This window comes from Polypterus senegalus, chromosome 10, assembly GCF_016835505.1.
Source record: "Polypterus senegalus isolate Bchr_013 chromosome 10, ASM1683550v1, whole genome shotgun sequence".
NCBI lineage: Eukaryota > Metazoa > Chordata > Cladistia > Polypteriformes > Polypteridae > Polypterus > Polypterus senegalus.
Window position 1 is genome coordinate 3,143,720 of NC_053163.1, and position 20,915 is coordinate 3,164,634.

The following is a 20,915-nucleotide window of genomic DNA, read 5'->3' on the forward strand; positions in this document are numbered from 1 at the left end:
TTAAAGCGGCGCTCCTCTCTTTCTCCTGGGAGGGAATTGAATTTTGGTTTGTTAAGTTTGACTTGGAATGTTATTTGTTTCAAATAAAACGAATGAAAATATAAAAAAGATACCACAATTAAGGACATTTGATGCTTCGGATAGATAATGGATAGATAACATATTCTTAAATGTAAATAGCACATAATATTCGGTGATTCAGGATTTTTTAAGGAGAACGCAGAATTAAAATAAAGACAGTGCAAAGCGAACAATATTCCTAAACCATCTCACCAGATAGTGTTAGCTTTTTAAATATTGATTGAATTAATTAATTTTTGTAAATATTATTCTACCTTGTTTTCTTCTTTTCACTTCATTGCGCTTTAGTATTTTATCAGGGCTGCACTACTTCAAGTACTCGGGGGGTCCACATCAGTGGCAGGTTGGTCTTGTCACCAAAGACAGAGGTGGGAGATGGGAGGAGAAAGGGCAGAGCGGACTCCTTGTTCTTGGGAGACTGAGCGTTTTAAATGTGGGTATAGTGACGTCCTCCTCATCTTCTGCAACTTTGTGATGGCCAGCAACATCACTTCAAGAGAGGACCACCGGCCCAATCTTCGAGTCCCAGAGGTTTGAACGATCTAGTCAAAGTTGGAGCGGACGGTGTTTTCTCCTACACCGCCATCTAGTGGATGGAAAGATATTGCAATGAGTTAAGTCTAAAAGCACAGACCAGAATATGAACGGAGCCAAATGACGGTCAGCCCTTTTTTAAACAGTGACAGCCTCGTCTGATCAGTTTTGTTTTCTTGTAATTTATTTGGTGCCCTCCTCCTGCTCCCTCCTCACAACTCCTTTGTCTTTTAGTTGGTGACTTCGAGTGGCCAGCGCCGCTGCTCGCATTTCGTCATTCAGTGCAAATAAATACAACGGCGGCACAACCCCTGCGCTATTAAATGCGCTTGAAGGTAAACTTCTTGTTGCAAAGTGACTCCCACGTGATTGTCAGTCAACGCCAGTGTGCCCCGCCCTTCGGCTTGTCAGACAACGCCAGTGAGCCCCGCCTTTCGGATTGTCAGTCAACGCCAGTGTGCCCCGCCCTTCCGAAAGTCACCGGCGACGGCGGCGAGTCTTTCAGTTTCATTTCTCAGGTTCCGTTACGGACGCGGGAGTTTGGATGTGCGTTCATGATGGCAGCACCTCAGCTTTCCGTCTCCACTGATCGATACTCCTGTTCGGTGTGCCTGGAGGTCCTGAAGGAGCCCGTCACCATCCCGTGTGGACACAGCTACTGTATGCTTTGTATTAATAACTACTGGGACCAGTCGAAGGGAGAGGGCACCTATAACTGTCCTCAGTGCAGGAGAACATTTAACGTGAGACCAGAGATTAACAGAAACACCGTATTAACAGAAATAATCGAGACACTGAAGGAAGAGCGAGTTGATGCGAGTCCATCTCAGAGTTACGCCGGACCGGACGATGTCCCCTGTGATGTTTGTCCAGTTAGAAAACGGAGCGCCGTGAAGACCTGCATGATCTCCTACTGTGAGACTCACCTGCAGCCACACAAGGAGCATGGCGCCTACAAACGACACAAACTCGAGGAGCCGACCGGAAACATCGAAGAGAAACTCTGCGCAAAACACCAGAAAGTTCTGGAAATCTTCTGTAGGACCGACGGGACCTGCGTCTGCTTACTGTGTGTGGTCACCGATCACAAAAGTCACGACACGGTGACACCTGAAGAGGAAAGAGCAGAGAAACAGGTGAGGAGAGAATTGGGAATGGAGAAAAGAGCTGGGGTCGGCTCGGTGAGGGGGGTGTTCTTAGCGAAGTCAGCAATGGAGGATATTATTACTCATCTGTATTTTTAGTAGGTAAACCACGTCATATACGTAAACTCTCTCCGTAAAGAAGAAGAAGAAAAAAAAAGGCTCGTTCTTGTACTAAGGAGCATAAAACTGAGTGGACGCGCGCCCGTACTTATCGCGACAGGTCCGCTCTGTTTTGCGACTGTTTAAACTGGGCGTCAATTAGCGATTCCACCCGTCAACCCTTGCGCGCTCCAGCAGACTGCTAAGAATTGTAGTTCTCTCGGTAGAGTTCCCGCAAATTGAACGCATACTCAGGGTTGCCCTCACATAGGCGGAATGCCCCCAGGTAAACTTTGCTACAGTTACTTGATCGCAGCTTTATGTCAATATCTGCATTATCTGATCCCAATGGTTTAACTTGTCAGCATGCGTTTTGTACTTGCATGGATGTTAACATTTATGTGACGTGTCCATTTTTTGCACTCTCTTGGTTGGAGAAGCGCCTTTTCTTCTTTTCTGAGCTGCTGACTGGTAAATAAAAAGTGAATCGAGTCGAATCGGGAGGCTTTGAAATGATCATCTCAAGCAGCAGTGATTGGCATTTCAATACGTAGATAAGATACTTTTAGTCCCAAGGGGAAATTCACATACTCCAGCAGCAGTATACTGATAAAAAACAATATTAAATTAAAGAGTCACTATAACAACAATATTAAATTAAACAGTGATAACAATGCATGTATAACAGACAATAACTTTGTATCATTTTAACGTTTACTCCCTCTGGGTGGAACTGAAGAGTCGCATAGTGTGGGGTCTCCTCAGTGTGTCAGTGGAGCAGGATGGTGACAGCAGTCTGTCGCTGAAGTTGCTCCTCTGTCTGGAGATGATCCTGTTCAGTGGATGCAGTGGATTCTCCATGATTGACAGGAGTCTGCTCAGCGCCCGTCGCTCTGCCACGGATGTCAAACTGTCCAGCTCTGTGCCTACAACAGAGCCTGCCTTCCTCACCAGTTTGTCCAGGCGTGAGGCGTCCTTCTTCTTTATGCTGCCTCCCCAGCACACCACCGTGTAGAAGAGGGCGTTCGCCACAACCGTCTGGTAGAACATCTGCAGCATGTTATTACAAATGTTGAAGGACGCCAGCCTTCTAATGAAGTATAGTCGGCTCTGTCCTCTCTTACACAGAGCATCAGTATTGGCAGTCCAGTCCAATTTATCATCCAGCTGCACACCCAGGTATTTATAGGTCTGCACCCTCTAACACCATTTAACAAAGTCTTTGATTAGCTTCCTGTACTCCTCCTCCTGCCCACTCCTGATGCAGCCCACCATAGCAGTGTCGTCAGTGAACTTTTGCACGTGGCAGGACTCCGAGTTGTATTGGAAGTCTGATGTATGTTGGCTGAACAGGACCGGAGAAAGTCCAGTCCCCTGTGGCGCTCCTGTGCTGCTGACCACAATGTCAGACTTGCAGTTCCCGAGATGCACATACTGAGGTCTGCCTGTAAGATAGTCCACGATCCATGCTTCATGCTGTTATTCTGCAACTTCTGCTCCAGTTTTCTCCTGTACTGCTCCTTTGCCGCCCTGAGCTGGACTCGGAGTTCCTTCTCCTTGAGCTCATGCTGATCACCGTCTTTTAAAGCCCTTTTCTTCCTTGATGTCACTTGTAATCCATGGCTTGTTGTTAGCATAGCAGCGTACTGTTCTTACTGGAACTACAATGTCCATACAGAAGTTGATGTAATCAGTTGTGCAGTCAACAACCTCCTCAATGTTCTCACTATGTGACCCCAGCAGGATATCCCAGTCTCTAGTTTCAGTCTCTCAGAGCCTGCTCTGCCTCAGAGGACCACTTCCTGAATGAGCAGGTGGTTGTAGGTAGCGCCTTCACTCTTGGTTTGTGGTGAGGCTGAAGCCGAACCAGGTTATGATCAGCGGAGTGGCGCTGTATGCATCTTTAACGTTTGCATACAGTAGGTCGATAGTCCTGTTTCCCCAGGTGTTACAATCCACATACTGGGAGAAGGCAGGTAATGTTTTGTCCAGCGTCACTTGGTTAAAGTGTCCAGCGATTAGCACAAGTGCCTCAGGGTACTGCACTTGTAACTTAGCAACTGTGGAATGGATGATGTCACTCGCCATCTCCGCGTTCGCTTGAGGGAGGATGTAAACAATAACGGCAATCACGTGTCCAAAGTCTCTGGGCAAGTAATAGGGACGCAGACTTACGGCCAACAGTTCGATGTCCCTGCAGCAAGTGGAGATTTTAACGTTTACATGTCCTGAGTTGCACCACTTTGTATTCACATAGAGAGCGAGTCCTCCTCCTTTCTCCTTCCCGCAGGTACTTGCGTCTCTGTCCACTCTAACTGTGTTAAACCCGGGTAGCTCCATGTTAGCATCTGTTTCACAAAAACACAGCAAACTGCATTCTCTGTAGGTCCTGACATTTTTCACCAGTACAGCCAGTTCGTCGATCTTATTTGGTAGTGAGTTCACATTTCCCAGGATCACAGAAGGCACCGAAGGTTTGTAACGCCACTTTCTTGTAGACGCTTGGCTTTTATCTTAGCACTGGCTCTGCTGCCCCGATACCGCCTTCTTACCTCGTCGGGTAAATAGAGAACCACACTGGCATGGGCATTTGTTCTCAGCGCTTGAAGTTAACTACCTGAATAGGCGAGTCTCTGTGTGTAAAAATCCATCTCCAAGTAGTAAAAAGTGTACAGGGTATGAGTCCACATAAAAGAAAGTGGTAGGAGTTAACAGTGAAATAAAGAAAAAGGTAGAAAGATAAAGACTTTAAAGATAAAGTCATACACAGAGCTGCTGGAAAGGTTGCCAATCGCGTCGGCGCCTGCGTCATACTAGCTGTGCTACCCATCTTAGACAGCCTGAAATCTAAATAATCAACCAATGTTGACCTCGGGGTTCACCTCTGCAGTGCACCATGTAACAATCATGTCTCTGTTATATGTCGTTTGGTTTGGAATTGGAAAAATCAGCGTTAATATTTGTGATGCGCCATCTGTTGGAATGACAGAGTCAGAGCAACTGAATGGGCACACAGACAGTTATTTATATTTAAGTATATATGAATATATAATTCACACAATAATTAATATTCCATTGCCCTGTTCCCATACATAAAGCATGATGACCCCTTTAAGATCAATAATTAAAATAGAATGTTTTATTACAAAATCAATAGTGAATGGGAATTGTGTGACATGTAATCATTCATTCACAAATCATGTAATTTGAGACTCGTGGCACCTGGTGATGCCACCTCTGCATGGTATCAAATCTCAATCCACACTCTCTTGTGTGGCTTCTAGCTGGTGGAACGAGCTGCCCACCTCCGTTCAAGTTTCTGTGTCTCTCAATGCGTTTGAAGACTCTGAATTTCCGTCTAACAGCTAATCGTTTTTGTAACCTCAGAGTTGTAACTCGCTCGTATTTTGTTCTGAGTTCTTCACTTGCGGTGATCAGTTTTGTCCCCTTGTCCTGTCACACTCGTTCTCCAAGAGTCCCACCCAGACTACCATTTACTCAACTATGTTGACCTCTTTGTAAGTCACTTTGGATAAAAGCCTCTGCTAACGAGAAATGTAAATGTGGATTGGATTTTGTCTTGAGTTTGTATTTAATTATTTATTCCTTTTATTTCTTAGCATGTATTTTGTGAACTTAAATCTGTTGCTTTTTCTGTTTAGACTCTGAAATATTTAAATTGTCTCCCTACTTCTGTAGAGACATATGAACAGGACTTGTGTAGCCATACTTGTTGTTCTACACTCTTAACAATGCGGGTTCCTTAATGGCACTTTACTGGATTGTGTGGTTTCTCATAGAGCCGTGGCTTTGTGAAGAACCATTTAATTCTGGGAAAGGTTCTGTGCACATGGCAGTGGTTTCTTGGCCTTTGAAAAGGAGACGTAATATGGGGACAAAGCAGAAATCTTTACGGTGTAGCTGGCAGGACACCTGAACTGAGCCAGTGTCGGTGTAGGCAGCAAGAGTCCTCTCAAAATCAGGAACCCTTTGGTGTTTCTCAAGACTGTTATTATCTCTTCATGGTTATTTGTGGAACCTTTTATGGATCTAAAAAAAATCTAAAAGTCTCTTTCTGGTATCTTTATGTAGATGGTTTGTTTGGGGACCAAAAAAGGTTCCCCTGTGGTGTCGTTCTGAAGAACTACCTTGGCATCTTGATTTTATAAAAGTGCAAGGTTGAGTTTTTTTTAGAAAGATCTGAAAGCCTCAAACAGAATGATTCGAATAACACGCTGTAGGAGAGAAATGTGCTGGAGTGGACATTGTGACCGCTGTGGGTGCTTGGGATACTAAGACACAATACCCTGAAGTAAAGTTTTCATTCCAGACATTCTGGACAGATTCATTCATTCATTCACTCCACTACCTTTATGCCAGTCATGTCTGTTTTTTTTTTTTTTTTTCCTCACCAGTTGTCAAGTTAAAGAAATGAAGTGCCTAGCTAGCAAGACCAAAGGTATCCCATCCATCCCTGGTCCACACAGTAGGGTCCATGTGAGCCATTTGCAATTGACCTGCTGTGGTTGCTCAAAGGAGTTTTGCCCTATCTCTGTATTCAGATGCTACCTTCCCTTTCTAATTCTTTTCAACGCTCTGTGACTTCATGAGTGGATGAGTCTTTTCCGTCAAATCTCTTGATTTGGACCTTCTTCCTTGTACATCTGGCCATCCCTCTAGGACATATCCTTCCTAATGCATAAATGGCAAGCCTCAAATTCCATCCCACACTCTTTATTTCCTTATCTCTCCTGTTTTTCCTCTGACTTTCATTCCTCCATCTTCATTTTTCCTCTAAATGTCTGATCACTCAATGAGGTCTGCACTTTGAGGGTCCATTTCTTGTTTCTCTCCCCTTTTAACCATTGACCACCATCCTCCCTCCAGTCCAGTCCCTTGTGTGTCACACACATTCACTTCCAAGATGCTAGCCTGATGTCCAGTTGTGTCTCTTTCTTTCCTCGTCCTCCTTCTTTTCTTTCTCTGGTGGGCTCACTCCTAAGACGTTTGTTTTTTTTATACTTTGTCTCCTCACAGAGTCTGTTGAAAAAGAGAGAGGATGAAATGAAAAGGAAAGTTAAAATGAAAGAGAAGACACTGAAGAAGATGAAGAAGACCAGAATGAGGATTCAGGTGAGTCTCGTGTCCAGTTTACACGTCCTCATGGAAACAAAAGAGAGACGAGAATTGAAGTAAAGGTCAAGGAGGATAAAGTGAGAAGGAAAACAAATGTTTTATTTTTTATATGCACAGTAAGTTTGTCTTGAGCGTACAACAATGCTGAATTTAAATTTTAGAGCCTTTGAATAAAGAAAGGAATACCCACAACAAATTGTAAGCCCTTAATGCAGAATTTTAAGCAATTTGTATGTACGTATTTAGCACCCTTGGGGGTGACGTCTTTTCTGCTAATTATTCTTGAACAAACTTCAGATTTCCCTTTATAGATTTTTTGCTTTGTATTGTTATGGCCGCAGTTCTCAGTGTCACCACGTTTTGTTGATCCTTTAAAGCCCATCAGTCTCTACCTTCTTCTAATCAGAGCTCTGCAGAGTCAGAAGTGGAGGGACACGAGAAGACCTTCAATTCTGTGCTTGAGTCCATTGAGAGACTGAAGTCGGATGTCGTTGAGATGATTAGAGAATACGAGACGATGGAACTGAGAAAGACAGACAAGATCATCGAGGAAGTGGGGACCGAAATCAAGGAGATGAAGAAAAGAACCATAGAGCTGGTCGAGCTTTTACAGACGGGCGACCACATCCACTTTCTGAAGGTGAGAGGGCTGATCTAAAGAATGTTTGATGAACCCGACTTTTTCTCTCAATTTCTCATTCTGTGTTCTGCTCCACTTGTAGAAGTTCCCATCTTTCTGTGATCCTCCTGCAAAGGGAGACGTGCCTAGTCTAACTCTTCATGAGGATTTTCTTCCTGAGACTCTCCAGAGGAACCTTTCTGATCTGAAGAGGAGTCTGGAGGAGATCACTGAATGGAAGGTTGTGAAGAGCACTGGGACCGGTGGGTTGGGTGTCCTCCAGTAACCTTCAGGTGTTCTGCTTGTCACAAGTGCTGGAGGCCCACATTCTACTTTTCTCTTCTTTTTTTCCTCAGGAGCTGATGATTCAGGGCCCGTCCTGCAGAATCTGAGGTGTCGAAGTCACCTTTTAAAATGTGAGTCTCTTTCTAGTTTCTGTTATTAATATCAAAGATTTCATATTATAGTTTACCAAATTAAAATCCAGTATTTTAGTGCCATTGAGCGGGCCATATGTGTTACGAGTGGACCAGTGGAAGGGTGAATGTGCTGCCTGCAGCTTTGATTTGAGCTCACTGGGGGGCACTGTGACACACTTAACTCTTTTAAATGCCCTGCTGGGTTGAGAAGAGTAGAAGAAATTTAATTAATAATTATATAATAGCTCTGTAGCTGCTAATCAGTACCGGGTGACGCTCATTTTTAAAAGGTGCTATAGACGGTTTATTTTCTAACTTAATCACTGCGCTCTTCACATTTCTATTTGTTTTGAGTTAACATGTCTTTTGTGTCTAATGTTATCAACTGCAAAATTTGTCATCAAAGTTGTAAAGGCCAGGGGGCTTCATAAATAAAATCTTGCTTATATTTCGTACAAAAATTTTGTTTATGCTCAAAAGACAAAAATGGTGTATGCACAAAAAGAAATTAGATTTATAAAACCGAATGTACAGGAAAGAGGTATGTCATGTGCCAAATCAAGTTTCTTTAAAAATCTCAAATGAAACTAAAGCTACAGGGCGGCCCTTGTGATTTGCAGGTTTACGACCCGCCTGTTCGCCGATTTGTCATGAATACTTAACATGGAAATTATTTTGTGACGCAGAAAACTATTGGTGGTGCTGCATCAGTGTGACTTAAGTGGACTGCAAATCCCAGCAGCCCCGGGAGTACCACATTACTGGGCAGCTTCGATGGTTTAAAGGAGAGCTATAATAAACTTGACAGGACTACAGTGGGCGACGTCTCCTTGTTTCAACATTACATCATGCAGCGTTTCAGCAGTTACACCCATCGATTTACGGTTTTCTCTGCATTTATGTTCTTGTCCCGTTTCTGATTTGTGATATCTTTTGGGTTGGAAAATGCCTTTCTCTGGGACAGCTTACATCTTAAAATCTTCACATACATCGGCATCATGGTAGGACAAAATGTTGCCCAACTTTCAGGAGGCTGACCACGGGGGGTTTCATTTCATAAATACACTGCGAAACTGGACTGTGTTGGTCGTTTTGTGTGTAGTGTTTTCTTGGATTTCTTTTGTATCTGCACTAATAATCATTTTTATCATTTACTACAATACATTTCTAAAATTTTTAAATAATACATTTTTATATACATAAACAATGTTTTACATGTCAGAGAACATGTGAGTAAACACAATTTGATTCACGAAAGTCCTTTTATGAATTCTTATTTTTATTGTTTACCCCAACACCATTTTGTTCTTTCATGGGCGCTGCCATTTTGTGATTTGGTTGCTCTTCTTCTCTTGTTTTTGTCTTCACAAACCAAATCCAATTCCCCCACCTTTTCTTCTGTGACTCTCGTCCAGCTCTCCTTGCCACACAAGTCCTGTGGGTCCCGCTTCTCTTCCTTACTCTTCCTGGTCCTTTGGTCCTCTTCCCCTGATCCCCCCCTCTCTGTTTTTTTTTTTTTTTTGACGTCAGTTCCTCCTTGACAGCTGGTCACTCAGTCCACAGTCCCCACAGTCCACTTCTTCTGTCCCGATGTTCCTCACAATGACTTGCACTTGACCTTGTAGGTTAGAAGTACTGACCACCTGACAGTGGTGAACTGAGGTGTTGCCCTCAGCTCCTCCACATGACCACCACACCTCAGACTCTTGGCACTTTGATGATAATTCAGTTTACTTTATTGACCTCAAATTGACTTCTGTGACAGCCCCAAATGAAACGAGTCATGTGGCATTCATTGGTCCATGAAAATCAGAAATTTAAAGTTTTGGTCATTGAAGCTCTGCTCCTCTCCAGGTTCACATCTCCTCTGTAAAAATGTCGGCAGATTTCTTTACTCGTTTTCTTCTCTTTCCATTCAGACTTCCGTCCACTGACGCTGGACCCCAGCACGGCACACAGACGCCTCTGCCTGTCTGAAGGGAACAGGAAGGTGATATGTCAAGAGACTGAAGGTCCGTGTCCTGATCACCCCAACAGATTTGACTACTGGGAGCAAGTCTTGTGCAGAGAGGCGCTGAGTGGGACTTGCTACTACTGGGAGGTTGAGTGCAGTGGCGATGAGATTGACTTTGGAGTTGCATACAAAGGAATCGGCAGAAAAGGAAATGATGAAGATAGTCACCTAGGATTCAACGACAAGTCCTGGAGCCTTTACTACTCTGATTCCGGTTATACTTTCTGGCATGATGGCATGGAAATTGACATCAGCGCCCCCTACAGTCAACTAATTGGTGTGTATCTTGATTGTCCTGCTGGCTGTTTATCATTTTTCAGCATTTCAGACACAGTGAGCCTCCTGTATAAGCTGAAGACCAACTTCACTGAGCCACTGTATCCGGCGTTTGGGTTAGGATGGCACTCCAGTGTGACAATCTGCCCCCTGAAGCAACTTGACAAGTGACTGGCGTCATGTATAGGCCACTTTGTCTCCTGTTACATAGTTCATCTTGTTATTTTGGATTGAAGAGAAAAACTACGTGAAGTGGGCTGAAGGCCATTCATCATTTCTTTCTAGAATTTTTACACGCGTATACACACATGCACACATCTGCTGGCTGACCTGCCATTCCTTCTCCCACAGTCACCCTGGACAGCAGAAGACCGTAGAGTCTCCATCCATCACTGTGATCACCATCAAGAAAACAATGAGGAGAGATGACTGTGAGCTGATGTTCATATCGTTATTAAACTCCTTCACCACACTTCATATTCAGTACTCTCAATGGCCACAGAGCGGCGCTGTCTTAATGGTTTAAATATAAAACTTGGCCTCAGCTAAAACAGCAAGGTCAGCCAAAAGTGACCAAGTGAAACATTTATAAAAATAAAGGATTAGATGAACAAGTCTGAAGTGAAGTGAAGTTCAGTGAACGACCGATGGAGTCTTCGAGAAGTTGATCAGACAACATGGAGGAGACAAGAGCATCAATCAAATTGTATATCGTCTTATAGTGCCTTTCAGTGCAATCTGATGAAGCAAAGGAAAAATACGAAGAACTGAAGAAAGAAAAGAAAGAAAAGAAAATGAGGAGTCACAACACAAAGAGGACAAAGTCCACTACGGAGATCTCTGCAGTCAAATTGAAACTGACACAGCGACAGACAGGGGGTGCCACACACTGTGATTTGAGAGGAGCCGACAAACCAGATGAGCTCAGAAGGGTGAGGAGATTATAGAGCTGTGGAGGGGATGGTGGAAATTTAAAGGAACTTCATTTAGGAACAAGAGCAGCATTAGAAGAAGAATGGCTGAAGCATCAGACTGGTGGACTTCACAAAGGTCTTAGTATAGAAATGTGAGTTTGAAGAACAATGTCCAGGATTTTGAAACACCAAAAAGAGCGTTATAATGTGTTTAATAAAGGCTCACTTGTTCTAAGGAGCTGTGTGTTAGTAGCGTGTGTGTTCCTCTGGTGTGTGTGATGGTTTGAGGTGGTGATCAACATGAAAGGAGCTCTAAACTGAATACTGATGTGGAGAGCAGGCCGGACTGAGAGCCAATGTAGACTTCAGGCTCGTCCTGATGCTGCACTGAGATGACTTGGGGGACAAGGACTGGATTTGGGAAATGGAAGGGTTTTATAGCAAATTATATATATACAGTATGATTTATTTCCTTATGAATAAGAGTCAAGTATGGAGATTTATTACTGTCTTTTCATTTTTACAGTTTAAAGGCTTTGGTTTAGGTAGTCCTGCAGGTGAGTCCTATATAATGAGCATGAATTTATATAATTCTAGTATTAGTAGTGGTCTTAGACGCCATTGTCACTGCAGTAGTCCTCATCCTGGTAGCAGAACTTGTAGTCATTTTCGCAGCAGTAGTAGTCCTAGTTATCCTTGCCATAGCATTAGTGGTCATCGTATTCATCTTTGTTTTACTGCTAGTAGTGCTGTATTGTAGTCCTTGAAGCCATCATTGTCATAGCAGTAGCAACAGGAACCATTCTAGTTATCCTTGTTATAGCGTAGTAGTCATTACGGTCATCGTTTTCATAGCAGAAGTAACCACCGCAGTCACCCGTGTAGTCGTACTACTCATTGTAGTTGTTTTCACGGCAGCAGTAGTTCTTGTTGTAGTCGTCCTTCTAGTTGTACTCATTGTTCTTGTTTTCCCAGCAGTAGTAGTCCCAGTTATCCTTGCCATAGCATTTGTAGTCACCGGTGTCATCCTTGTCCTACCAGTAGTAAGTAGTCCTGCATTGTAAGCATTGCAGCCATCGCTGTCATAGCAGTAGTAGTCGTCACAGTCATCCTTGGCATAGCATTAGTTGTCACCAGTGTCATCCTTATCCTACCAGTAGTCAACAACAACAACATTTATTTCTATAGCACATTTTCATACAAACTGTAGCTCAAAGTGCTTTACATAATAAAGAATAGAAAAATGAAAGACACAGTAAGAAAACAAAATAAATCAACATTAATTAACATTGAATAAGAGTAAGGTCCAATGGCCAGGGCGGACAGAGAAAACAAACTCCAGACGGCTGGAGAAAAAATGAAATCTGTAGGGATTCCAGACCACGAGACCACCCGCCCAGTCCCCTCTGGGCATTCTACCTAACATAAATGAAACAGTCCTCTTTGGATTTAGGGGTCTCACGGAAGGGCTTGATGATGATGATGGTCACGTAGACTTCTGGCTTTTAATCCATCCATCATTGTTGGTGCATCATGAAGCTTTGAGTAGGCAGTGATGACGCAGGCCACCACCACAAAGAAACCGGAAAAAGAAACAGAAAAGAGATCCAGGGGTCAGTACCGATTTTAGAGCCACCATGAATAGTTATTATGAGGAAATTGAACATACAGAGTATCAGGATTAAGTTAAAATGAAGTTATAGAAAGGCCATGTTACAGTAATGTGTTTTCAGCCGTGTTTTAAACTGCTCTACTGTATCAGCCTGGTGAATTCCTATTGGCAGGCTATTCCAGATTTTAGGTGCATAACAGCAGAAGGCCGCCTCACAACTTCTTTTAAGTTTAGCTTTTGGAATTATAAGGAGACACTCATTTGAAGATCTGAGGTTACGATTTGGAATATAAGGTGTCAGACATTCTGATATATAAGATGGCGCAGATTATTTAAGGCTTTATAAACCATAAGCAGAATTTTAAAGTCAATCCTGAATGACACAGGTAACCAGTGTAGTGACATCAAAACTGGAGAAATGTGCTCAGATTTTCTTTTCCTAGTTAGGATTCTAGCAGCTCCATTCTGCACTCGTTGCAAGTGATTTCTGTCTTTTTTTGGTGGTCCTGAGAGGAGTGCATTACAGTAATCTAGTCGACTGAAAACAAACGCGTGAACTAATTTCTCAGCATCTTTCAGTGATATAAGAGGTCTAACTTTACTTATGTTTCTTAAGTGAAAAAATGCTGTCCTAGTGATCTGATTAATATGCGATTTAGTCGTCCTGCATTGTAGCCATTGCTGTCATAGCAGTAGTAGTCGTCCCAGTCATCCCAGTTGCACTCATTGCACTGCAGAAGTAGTCCTTGTCACCCCTGCCATAGCATTATTAGTTATAATCATCTTTGTCCTAACGGTGGTAGTCGTCATTGGAGTCATCCTTGTCATTCTGCTATTAGTACTGCATTGTTGTCATTATTGTCATCACAGTAGCAGAAGTTGTCATCACTAAAAGCTGGTCTCATCAAAGCCTACTCAGGTAAACCTCAAAGAGGAAGGTTACAGAATTGTATTGATTTAAATCCTTCATTTGCTGTATATAATTTCTTGTACTAGGAATTTATCATTTTTAATATACTCCAGTGAGTTTTGAGATCAGAGCGCAGGGTCCGCCATTGTATGACGAGTGCCACTGGAGCAATTACAGGTTCAGGGCCTCGCTCAAGGACCCACCGGAGTAGCATTCCTTCTGGCACTGGTAGGATTTGAACCAGCAACCTTTGAGTCACCAGGACAGAGCCTTTAGCCACGGGCCCGTCTTACTTCACGAAGGCTGTTTTTGTAAGGTTTCACATTCTCTTTCACGCTGCAGATCCACTGAATGTTTTCTCAGTCAACGTCGGACTTGAAGAAATGAGCCAATTGTTTAATTTTCTAACAGAGGCAGAAATGAGGGGCATAAAATAGAAATCTCCTACAAGTGTGATATAAAAGATCACCACCTGGGGGCGTATGTGTACTGCAAATAATATACAGCTGCTGTACTTCATACGTTAAAAATTACATCGTGAAATAATCTGGTTTAAATAATAGGTTGATGTCATATTTACGTCGTTACATTATCCAATTATTTTTCATTGTCAAAAGTTTAAAGTTGAACTACAGTTAAATTCCTACATAATTTAAATACAATGGTATGGCAAAAAGGACAATTGACATTTTTAAAACCTTTAATATGCCTTTCAGCTTTAATAGCTGCTAAATGTATACTACTAATAATAAAAGTTCGTTCGTTTAAAGTTTAAATTGGCCCTTTAAAAAACGGTAAAATAAACGCTTGTGTCGCTGGAATTTACAGGACCACCTTGTGGATTGAAAGATATTGTAGTGCACAGAGGTAAAGTAACGAAGCTCGTCTCTGCCCCGTTCAGAATGTGGGAATCAAAATACAACAGATGCAGGTGAGCCTTTGCGTCCTCTAATGGTCATGAATTCAAATATAACGGACACCAAGGTGTCACGCACGCTGGATGACAGTTGTGTCCAACGACGGGCGCGCTTCTGAGACATCACAGCCACACCTTCCCGCTGTTATGGTCACTGGACACGCCTCTTTTCAAACACAGACGCGGCGGCGGCGCCTCCGGCTCTTGAGCTCCTCCTCCGTCACGTTATCTCGTCCCGTGTACCTGACCGTCTTCCGCTATTTCTCTCTCACCTTTTGCCGCTGAAGACCACCGCTGCCCTTTGCGAGGGGCTCCTATGGATTTTCGCCTCTGAAGGTCTCCACCTGCATCCTTGAACCTTCCTGAGACCCGCGGCGCTCCGTGCACCTGTGTGTCAGTCAGCCGTCCAGCCCCGCGCATCTTCCAGGTAATCTGCTGACTCCAACGTACGTACAGGCGCGCTCTGCTCTCGATCTCACCTGGCAGTAATGTTGTGTGCCGCATTGAAAAGCAAGTCATCATTTAGTCGAATTATTTGGTACACCGTATTAATCCCGAGGGGCAATTGTCTTGTTGATGACATTCAAAACTGATCCCAAATGTGATGCACTGCACGGATAATTACACCGCGGTTTTGCTCGAAGTGCCCGGCGATTCTTTTGACCCCCGCCTATCACTCCGCACCTCCGCTGGCTGCGTTACCCCAAGAATCGACGAGTCTCAATAACGATGTGCACCTCCAAGATGCACGCAGGTAAAGTACGATCTCATTTCCCGTGCGCTTCTCAAATTCTTAAACAGCAATGAGGCGCGAGCATAACGTCCCACATAATGTCACAAAAATACATCTTTAGTCGGTTGAAAAACAGTCGTCTGATAATTTATATAGGCGGCACGGTGGCGCAGTGATAAGTAGTATGGAGAGCAGGTTCCTGCATGCGTGGAGTCTGCATGTTGTTTCTGTGCCGATGTGGGTTTTCTTCTCACTGTCCAAAACACTTGCAGGTTAAGTGAACTGGCAACACTAAATTGGCCCAAAATTAGGGAGCGTTTGGTGTTTGTTTTCACTCTGCAAAGGAGTGGCGCCCTGTCCTGGTTTGTTCTTGCTTTGCATCTGATGGTAGCTGGCATAGGCTCACCCCTGTGACAGTGGCATGAATTCGGCAGAAACATGACATGATTGGTCCTTCAGATGAATAAAATTAATTTGCGAAATGTAATATTAAGTGAACGTGACATCATAATTTAATAACCAAATATGGCAAAGAGTATAAATGAGTGCAAAATCGGCAACGTGTTGTTTCTAAGATAACCACAAAAAAATGACAGGCATGCCATAAAAAAGAAGCCCACTTAAGAGCAACCCATTGTTCTTTTAGATAACAATGCAGCGTCATTAGCAACAGGGAAAAAAACAAAGTGGGCTTCACAATGAAGAGTAGAAGCCAACACATCACAACCTGTTTTACTGTCTTTCAGACACACAGACACCATCTGGACAGCCTGGTGTAGATGTCACTGATATACTCTGTTATACTTACACAGTCATTACATCAAGTTAACAAGTCCCATTATGCATTTTATAATAATAATAATAATTCTGCACATTTACTGTATTTAGTTTTCTTTACTCAAAGTGACTATGGAGCCTCTTCAGCCACCACTAATGTGCAGCACATCCACCTGGATGTTGAAATATCAGCCATTTTATACCAGTATGCTCACTAGCTGTTAGGCGGTGACAGAGAGAACCAGTTAGAGACGGGGGATGGTTAGGATAGCAGAATGACCAGGCCATGGGGGAAATTTACCCTGGACATTAGGATACACTCTGATCTTTACGCAGGAAGTCCAGGAATCTTTTATGACCACAGAGAGTCGGGACCTTGGGTTTACGTTTCATTCAAAGGACGGTGCCATTTTGCACAGTGACCTCATCACTGCACTGGGGCATTGGGATCCACGCACAGACCCCAGGGTAAGCGCCCCCTGCTGGCCTATATATATATACAAAATTCAAAGACCCCCCGAAAATCAAAGTGACAAAATGATGCAGCAGGCTTGTTCTTTTGGCCAAAATTTCATTGCAGCAACTCCAAATTGTACTCAGTAGCTTGTATGGCAAAACCCCATGTGCTTGTATGCATCCCTGACAACGTCCTAATGAGACAACAGATGGTGTCCTGGAGGATCTCCTCCCAGATCTAGACCAGGGCATCACTGAGCTCTGGGACAGGCTAAGGTGCAAACTGGTGGCATCGGATGGACCGAAACATGATGTCCCACCCAGAGGTGTTCTGTTGGTTTGAGGTCAGGTGAGTAAGCGTTTTATCGGGGGTCCTTGGTATCAATTCCTTCATCCTCTCGCCACGTGAGGCCGCGCATTGTCATGCACCAGGAGGAACCAGCGTAGGGTCTAACAATGGGTCCAAGGATTTCATCTCAATACCTAATGGCAGTCAAGGTGCCCACTGTTGTCTAGCCTGTAGAGGTCTGTGTGCCCCTCCATGGATGTGCCTCTCCAGACCATCACTGACCTACCACCAAACCAGTCATGCTGAACGATGTCACAGACAGCATAACGTTCTCCACGTCTTCTCCAGACCCTTTCACATCTGTCACATGTGCTCAGGGTGAACCTGCTCTCATCCGTGAAAGCACAGGGCACCAATTCTGGTATTCTATGGTAAATGTCATTCGGGCTCCATGGTGCCAGGTGGCCAGTCAGCACAGGGCACACTAGAGGACGTCAGGCCCACAGGCCACCCTGAAGAAGTCTGTTTCTGATTGTTTGGTCAGAGACATTCACACCAGTGGCCTGCCTGCTGGAGGTCATTTTGAAGGCTCTGGCAGTGCTTATCCTGTTCCTCCTTGCCCAAAGGAGCAGATACTGGTGGGTCCTGCTGATGGGTTAAAGACCTTCTACGAGGGGCCGGGCTCTGCTGAAGTAACTTCCTGTCTGTCTGTCTCCTGGAATCTCCTCCATGCCCTTGAGACTGTGCTGGGAGACACAGCAGACCTTCTGGCAATGACCCATGATATTGATGTACCATCCTGGAGAAGTTGGACTACCTGCACCAGCTCTGTATGGTCCGGGTATGGCCTCATGCTACCAGTAGTGACACTGACCATGGCCAAATGCAAAATGAGTGGCAAAACAGATGAGGAGGGAAAAATGTCAGTGGCCTCCCTCCACCTGTTAACCCATTCATTCCTGTTTTGTGGGTCGTCTCAGTGTTGCCCCTCTAGTGCACCAAAGCAGCTGAAACTGATGAACGAGCCCCTCTGCTACTTCACTGACCAGATCAATGGCCACAAGTGTCATTGACTTGATGCTATACTCGGATTCAAAAGGGTGCCTTTCATTTTTTTGTATTTTTTTTGTTTTTTCAGTATATATATATGTATATATACATATATAAAATACATGTACATATATATACTGTATATCTTTGCCTGTGTTATGTCACATCATCAGGCTCTCCCAGTGTTCATTGTTTTAACGGTGAGAGGAGGGATTGTACCGGCAGAGTTTAAGTACTCTTATATTTTCTGTTTTCACATTTCATCCTGATAATAATAACCCTGAACAGATAAAGGAGTTCAGTGTGGTTTCATTACCCCTTCATGGCGGCACATTGTGAGTCACAACGCTGAAGCTTCGGAGGTTAACCAGATCCAAAGCCAGAGTGCAGCAGTACAGCGAACTCCGGTTACAATGGGATAACTTCAAGTCACATTCGATCGCATTCGCTTTCTTTCCTCCCTCATACTGCTCGATCACCTTCAGTTTTGTGACGAGATATTTCCTGTAATTGTAAGACAAATGTAACTGACTGTAGTCGAAACTGCTGCAGTTAATAAACTGTGACTGAGATGAGTGAGTCACGGCATCCAGAGCTGGCGTGGTGAAAACTGTCATTTACCCATGAGACATGGCAGCGGTTGAGTCGAATGGTTTGTAAGACACAAAGTTCGTTAGTCAACTATAAAAAAAATCCTAGGTGAAGACAAGATTTTTTAACATGGGATGAGACGTGACTTTCTCAGAGAGACTTTCACATCCCGCAAGACAAGACTTTCTGCCAAGAGATTTAACCACACCCAGGGTTGGAAATAAAAGACAAAGAGTAGATGACAAAATTGAACGTCATAAAGAATTCAAAAATGTTGGTGTGATACGCATGCAGAGCAGGTTAGAGAAAATGAAACTACTGAAATTTAAAAGTCTCAAAAAAGGATAGTAAAGATCGCATTAGTGCAAACAAAAAAGAGATCGAATATATGGACAGAGGTGATATGACAGAAATATGTCGACATTGTTTGGCTTTAAACTTTATGTCAGAGACTTGTAGATCGTCTAATTCGTGTTGCCATCAGGGAGAAGTCGTGTTTCTTCACAATGAAGAGGCGTATCCACGAGAATTGAAAGATTTGTTGTTTGGTGAAAGTGAAATCCATATACGTGAGCGGCATAGATGCACGGTTTCTGGCACATAGCACAGGCTGGTGGGGACAAAGCCCCTAGTACTATAAATGTTTTATTTCTTTTAATCTCAATATACATCTTAATATTGTAAATGTACAGAGAGCTGTCGTAATGTGAATATAACATATTATGTGTGGCAGGCTATGGTGGGCTCCAGAGGAGGCCCATTTAAGAAGCACTTAGCCACTAATGATGGGGTCAGAAAGCACATTTTAAGAGGATTTAACGATATGCCTTATTTATGATGGGGTCTGAGGAACACCCATAAGTTACTGATTAATCTTAACATGTCAGACGAATTTCTTGACGCTCTTAGCATTACAAGGCTTACGATAGACTCAGACCTGAAACAGTAATAATCTGTAAAAATACTGGACACTCTTAACACTACTGGTTCCTAAGCAGTTCTTTACTGGATCCTCACTGGACCCTTGCTTGTCAGAAAACCATTTCATTCCATGAAGACTTCTTTGCACATGACTTTGGCTCTGTGGGCTATCGTGTCTTTTGTCAAAGTCAAATATATGGAGGACCCCCTGGGGCCAATGGCCACTCCTTACTCTTAATTTTCTAAGTTACAATCACCACATCCTTTTTTCTGCACGTACTCAAGTGAACAAATATGGTAGCAGCCTGAGGTGCAAAGAAGAAGAGTTGGCCCACAAGCCTAAACGTTGAGTTAGCAGGCCTCAACAGTATTGTTAATGGAAAGCCATCCACGAGCAGCTTTGTGTGGAAGCTGAGGCCGATCTCATTTAAGTGCCATGTTACTCCTGCTGTGAAACTTGTCAAAGGCACCCTAAGGAAGACAAGAAAGAGAACTTGGTGACACTTGTGTTGCTCCTCAGTCTGTTTCAGTATTGCTGGCTAATACTCGTATTGCTGTTCTATGAGTTAGCAGCCATGTTTGCTCACAGAACAGGATTGGAGCATAAAATAGTGTTGACGTTAACAATGGTATCATCTGCAAAATGTCAGACTGAGTGAGTGCGCTGTGGTTGCTGTCTTAGAGTCATTTCATGAGGTCTTTATCAGTAAAGAAGTCCTTCTAAGAGAGTGACGAGGCCAACCCACTGACCTCCAGGCACATGCTCATGGACCACACTTTGAGAACCACTGGCCTATGGTGTCGCTCTGAAGAACCACTTGGGTGTCTTTATATTTAAGAGTGCACAGTAAAACAATTTAAAATTTGAACTTGTGAGAGTCAACGCATACTCCAAATATGTCCTGACTACTAATCAAGATAAAACATCACAGGAAGTGTTAATTATACATTACATATGAAAATGTCAAAGCTTTAGATCTCTCAGAGGATTGGACACATCCTAATGACTAGTGTGTCGACACTCCATTAAAGGAGTGAATTAAATTTAATTTTTGTTTCTCCACAGACAACACCCAAGTGTCATCTTCAAGCTGCAATCACAATGGCATCAGCTAGACCTTCTCAGCTTGTGGATCGGTACACCTGTGCCGTGTGTCTTTGTGTCATGGAGAATCCAGTCACCAACCAGTGTGGACACAGCTACTGCATGAAGTGCATTAATGACTACTGTGACAAGTCATATAGAGAAGGGGTCTACAGATGTCCTCAGTGCAGAAGAACATTTAACAGCAGGCCAGAGCTTAGAAGAAACTCCACATTAATGGATTTACTAGAGAACTTCAGTTATGCTGGACCTGATGATGTGCCCTGTGATGTGTGTGTGGGGAGGAAAAGGAAAGCTTCAAAGACCTGCTTGACTTGC

General features: G+C 43.5%; 1 protein-coding gene across 1 annotated transcript; it reads left to right on the plus strand.

Moving 5' to 3' along the window:
- The first annotated feature begins 923 nt into the window (after window positions 1-923).
- LOC120536508 (tripartite motif-containing protein 16-like) lies at window positions 924-11,473 on the plus strand. The gene is made up of 6 exons (XM_039764902.1): window positions 924-1,751; window positions 6,897-6,992; window positions 7,402-7,635; window positions 7,718-7,877; window positions 7,971-8,030; window positions 9,953-11,473. The coding sequence occupies exons 1-6, from the start codon at window positions 939-941 to the stop codon at window positions 10,492-10,494; spliced, it is 1,905 nt and encodes a 634-aa protein (XP_039620836.1). The 5' UTR covers window positions 924-938; the 3' UTR covers window positions 10,495-11,473.
- Window positions 11,474-20,915: the final 9,442 nt, after the last annotated feature.

Bases quoted from the DNA above. Each gene is read 5' to 3' on its own strand.
- LOC120536508 (XM_039764902.1), top strand. From the start codon at position 939: ATGCGCTTGAAGGTAAACTTCTTGTTGCAAAGTGACTCCCACGTGATT. The intron at 6,993-7,401 runs GTGAGTCTCGTG...TCTTCTAATCAG, and splicing joins AGACCAGAATGAGGATTCAG to AGCTCTGCAGAGTCAGAAGT. The intron at 8,031-9,952 runs GTGAGTCTCTTT...CTTTCCATTCAG, and splicing joins TCGAAGTCACCTTTTAAAAT to ACTTCCGTCCACTGACGCTG.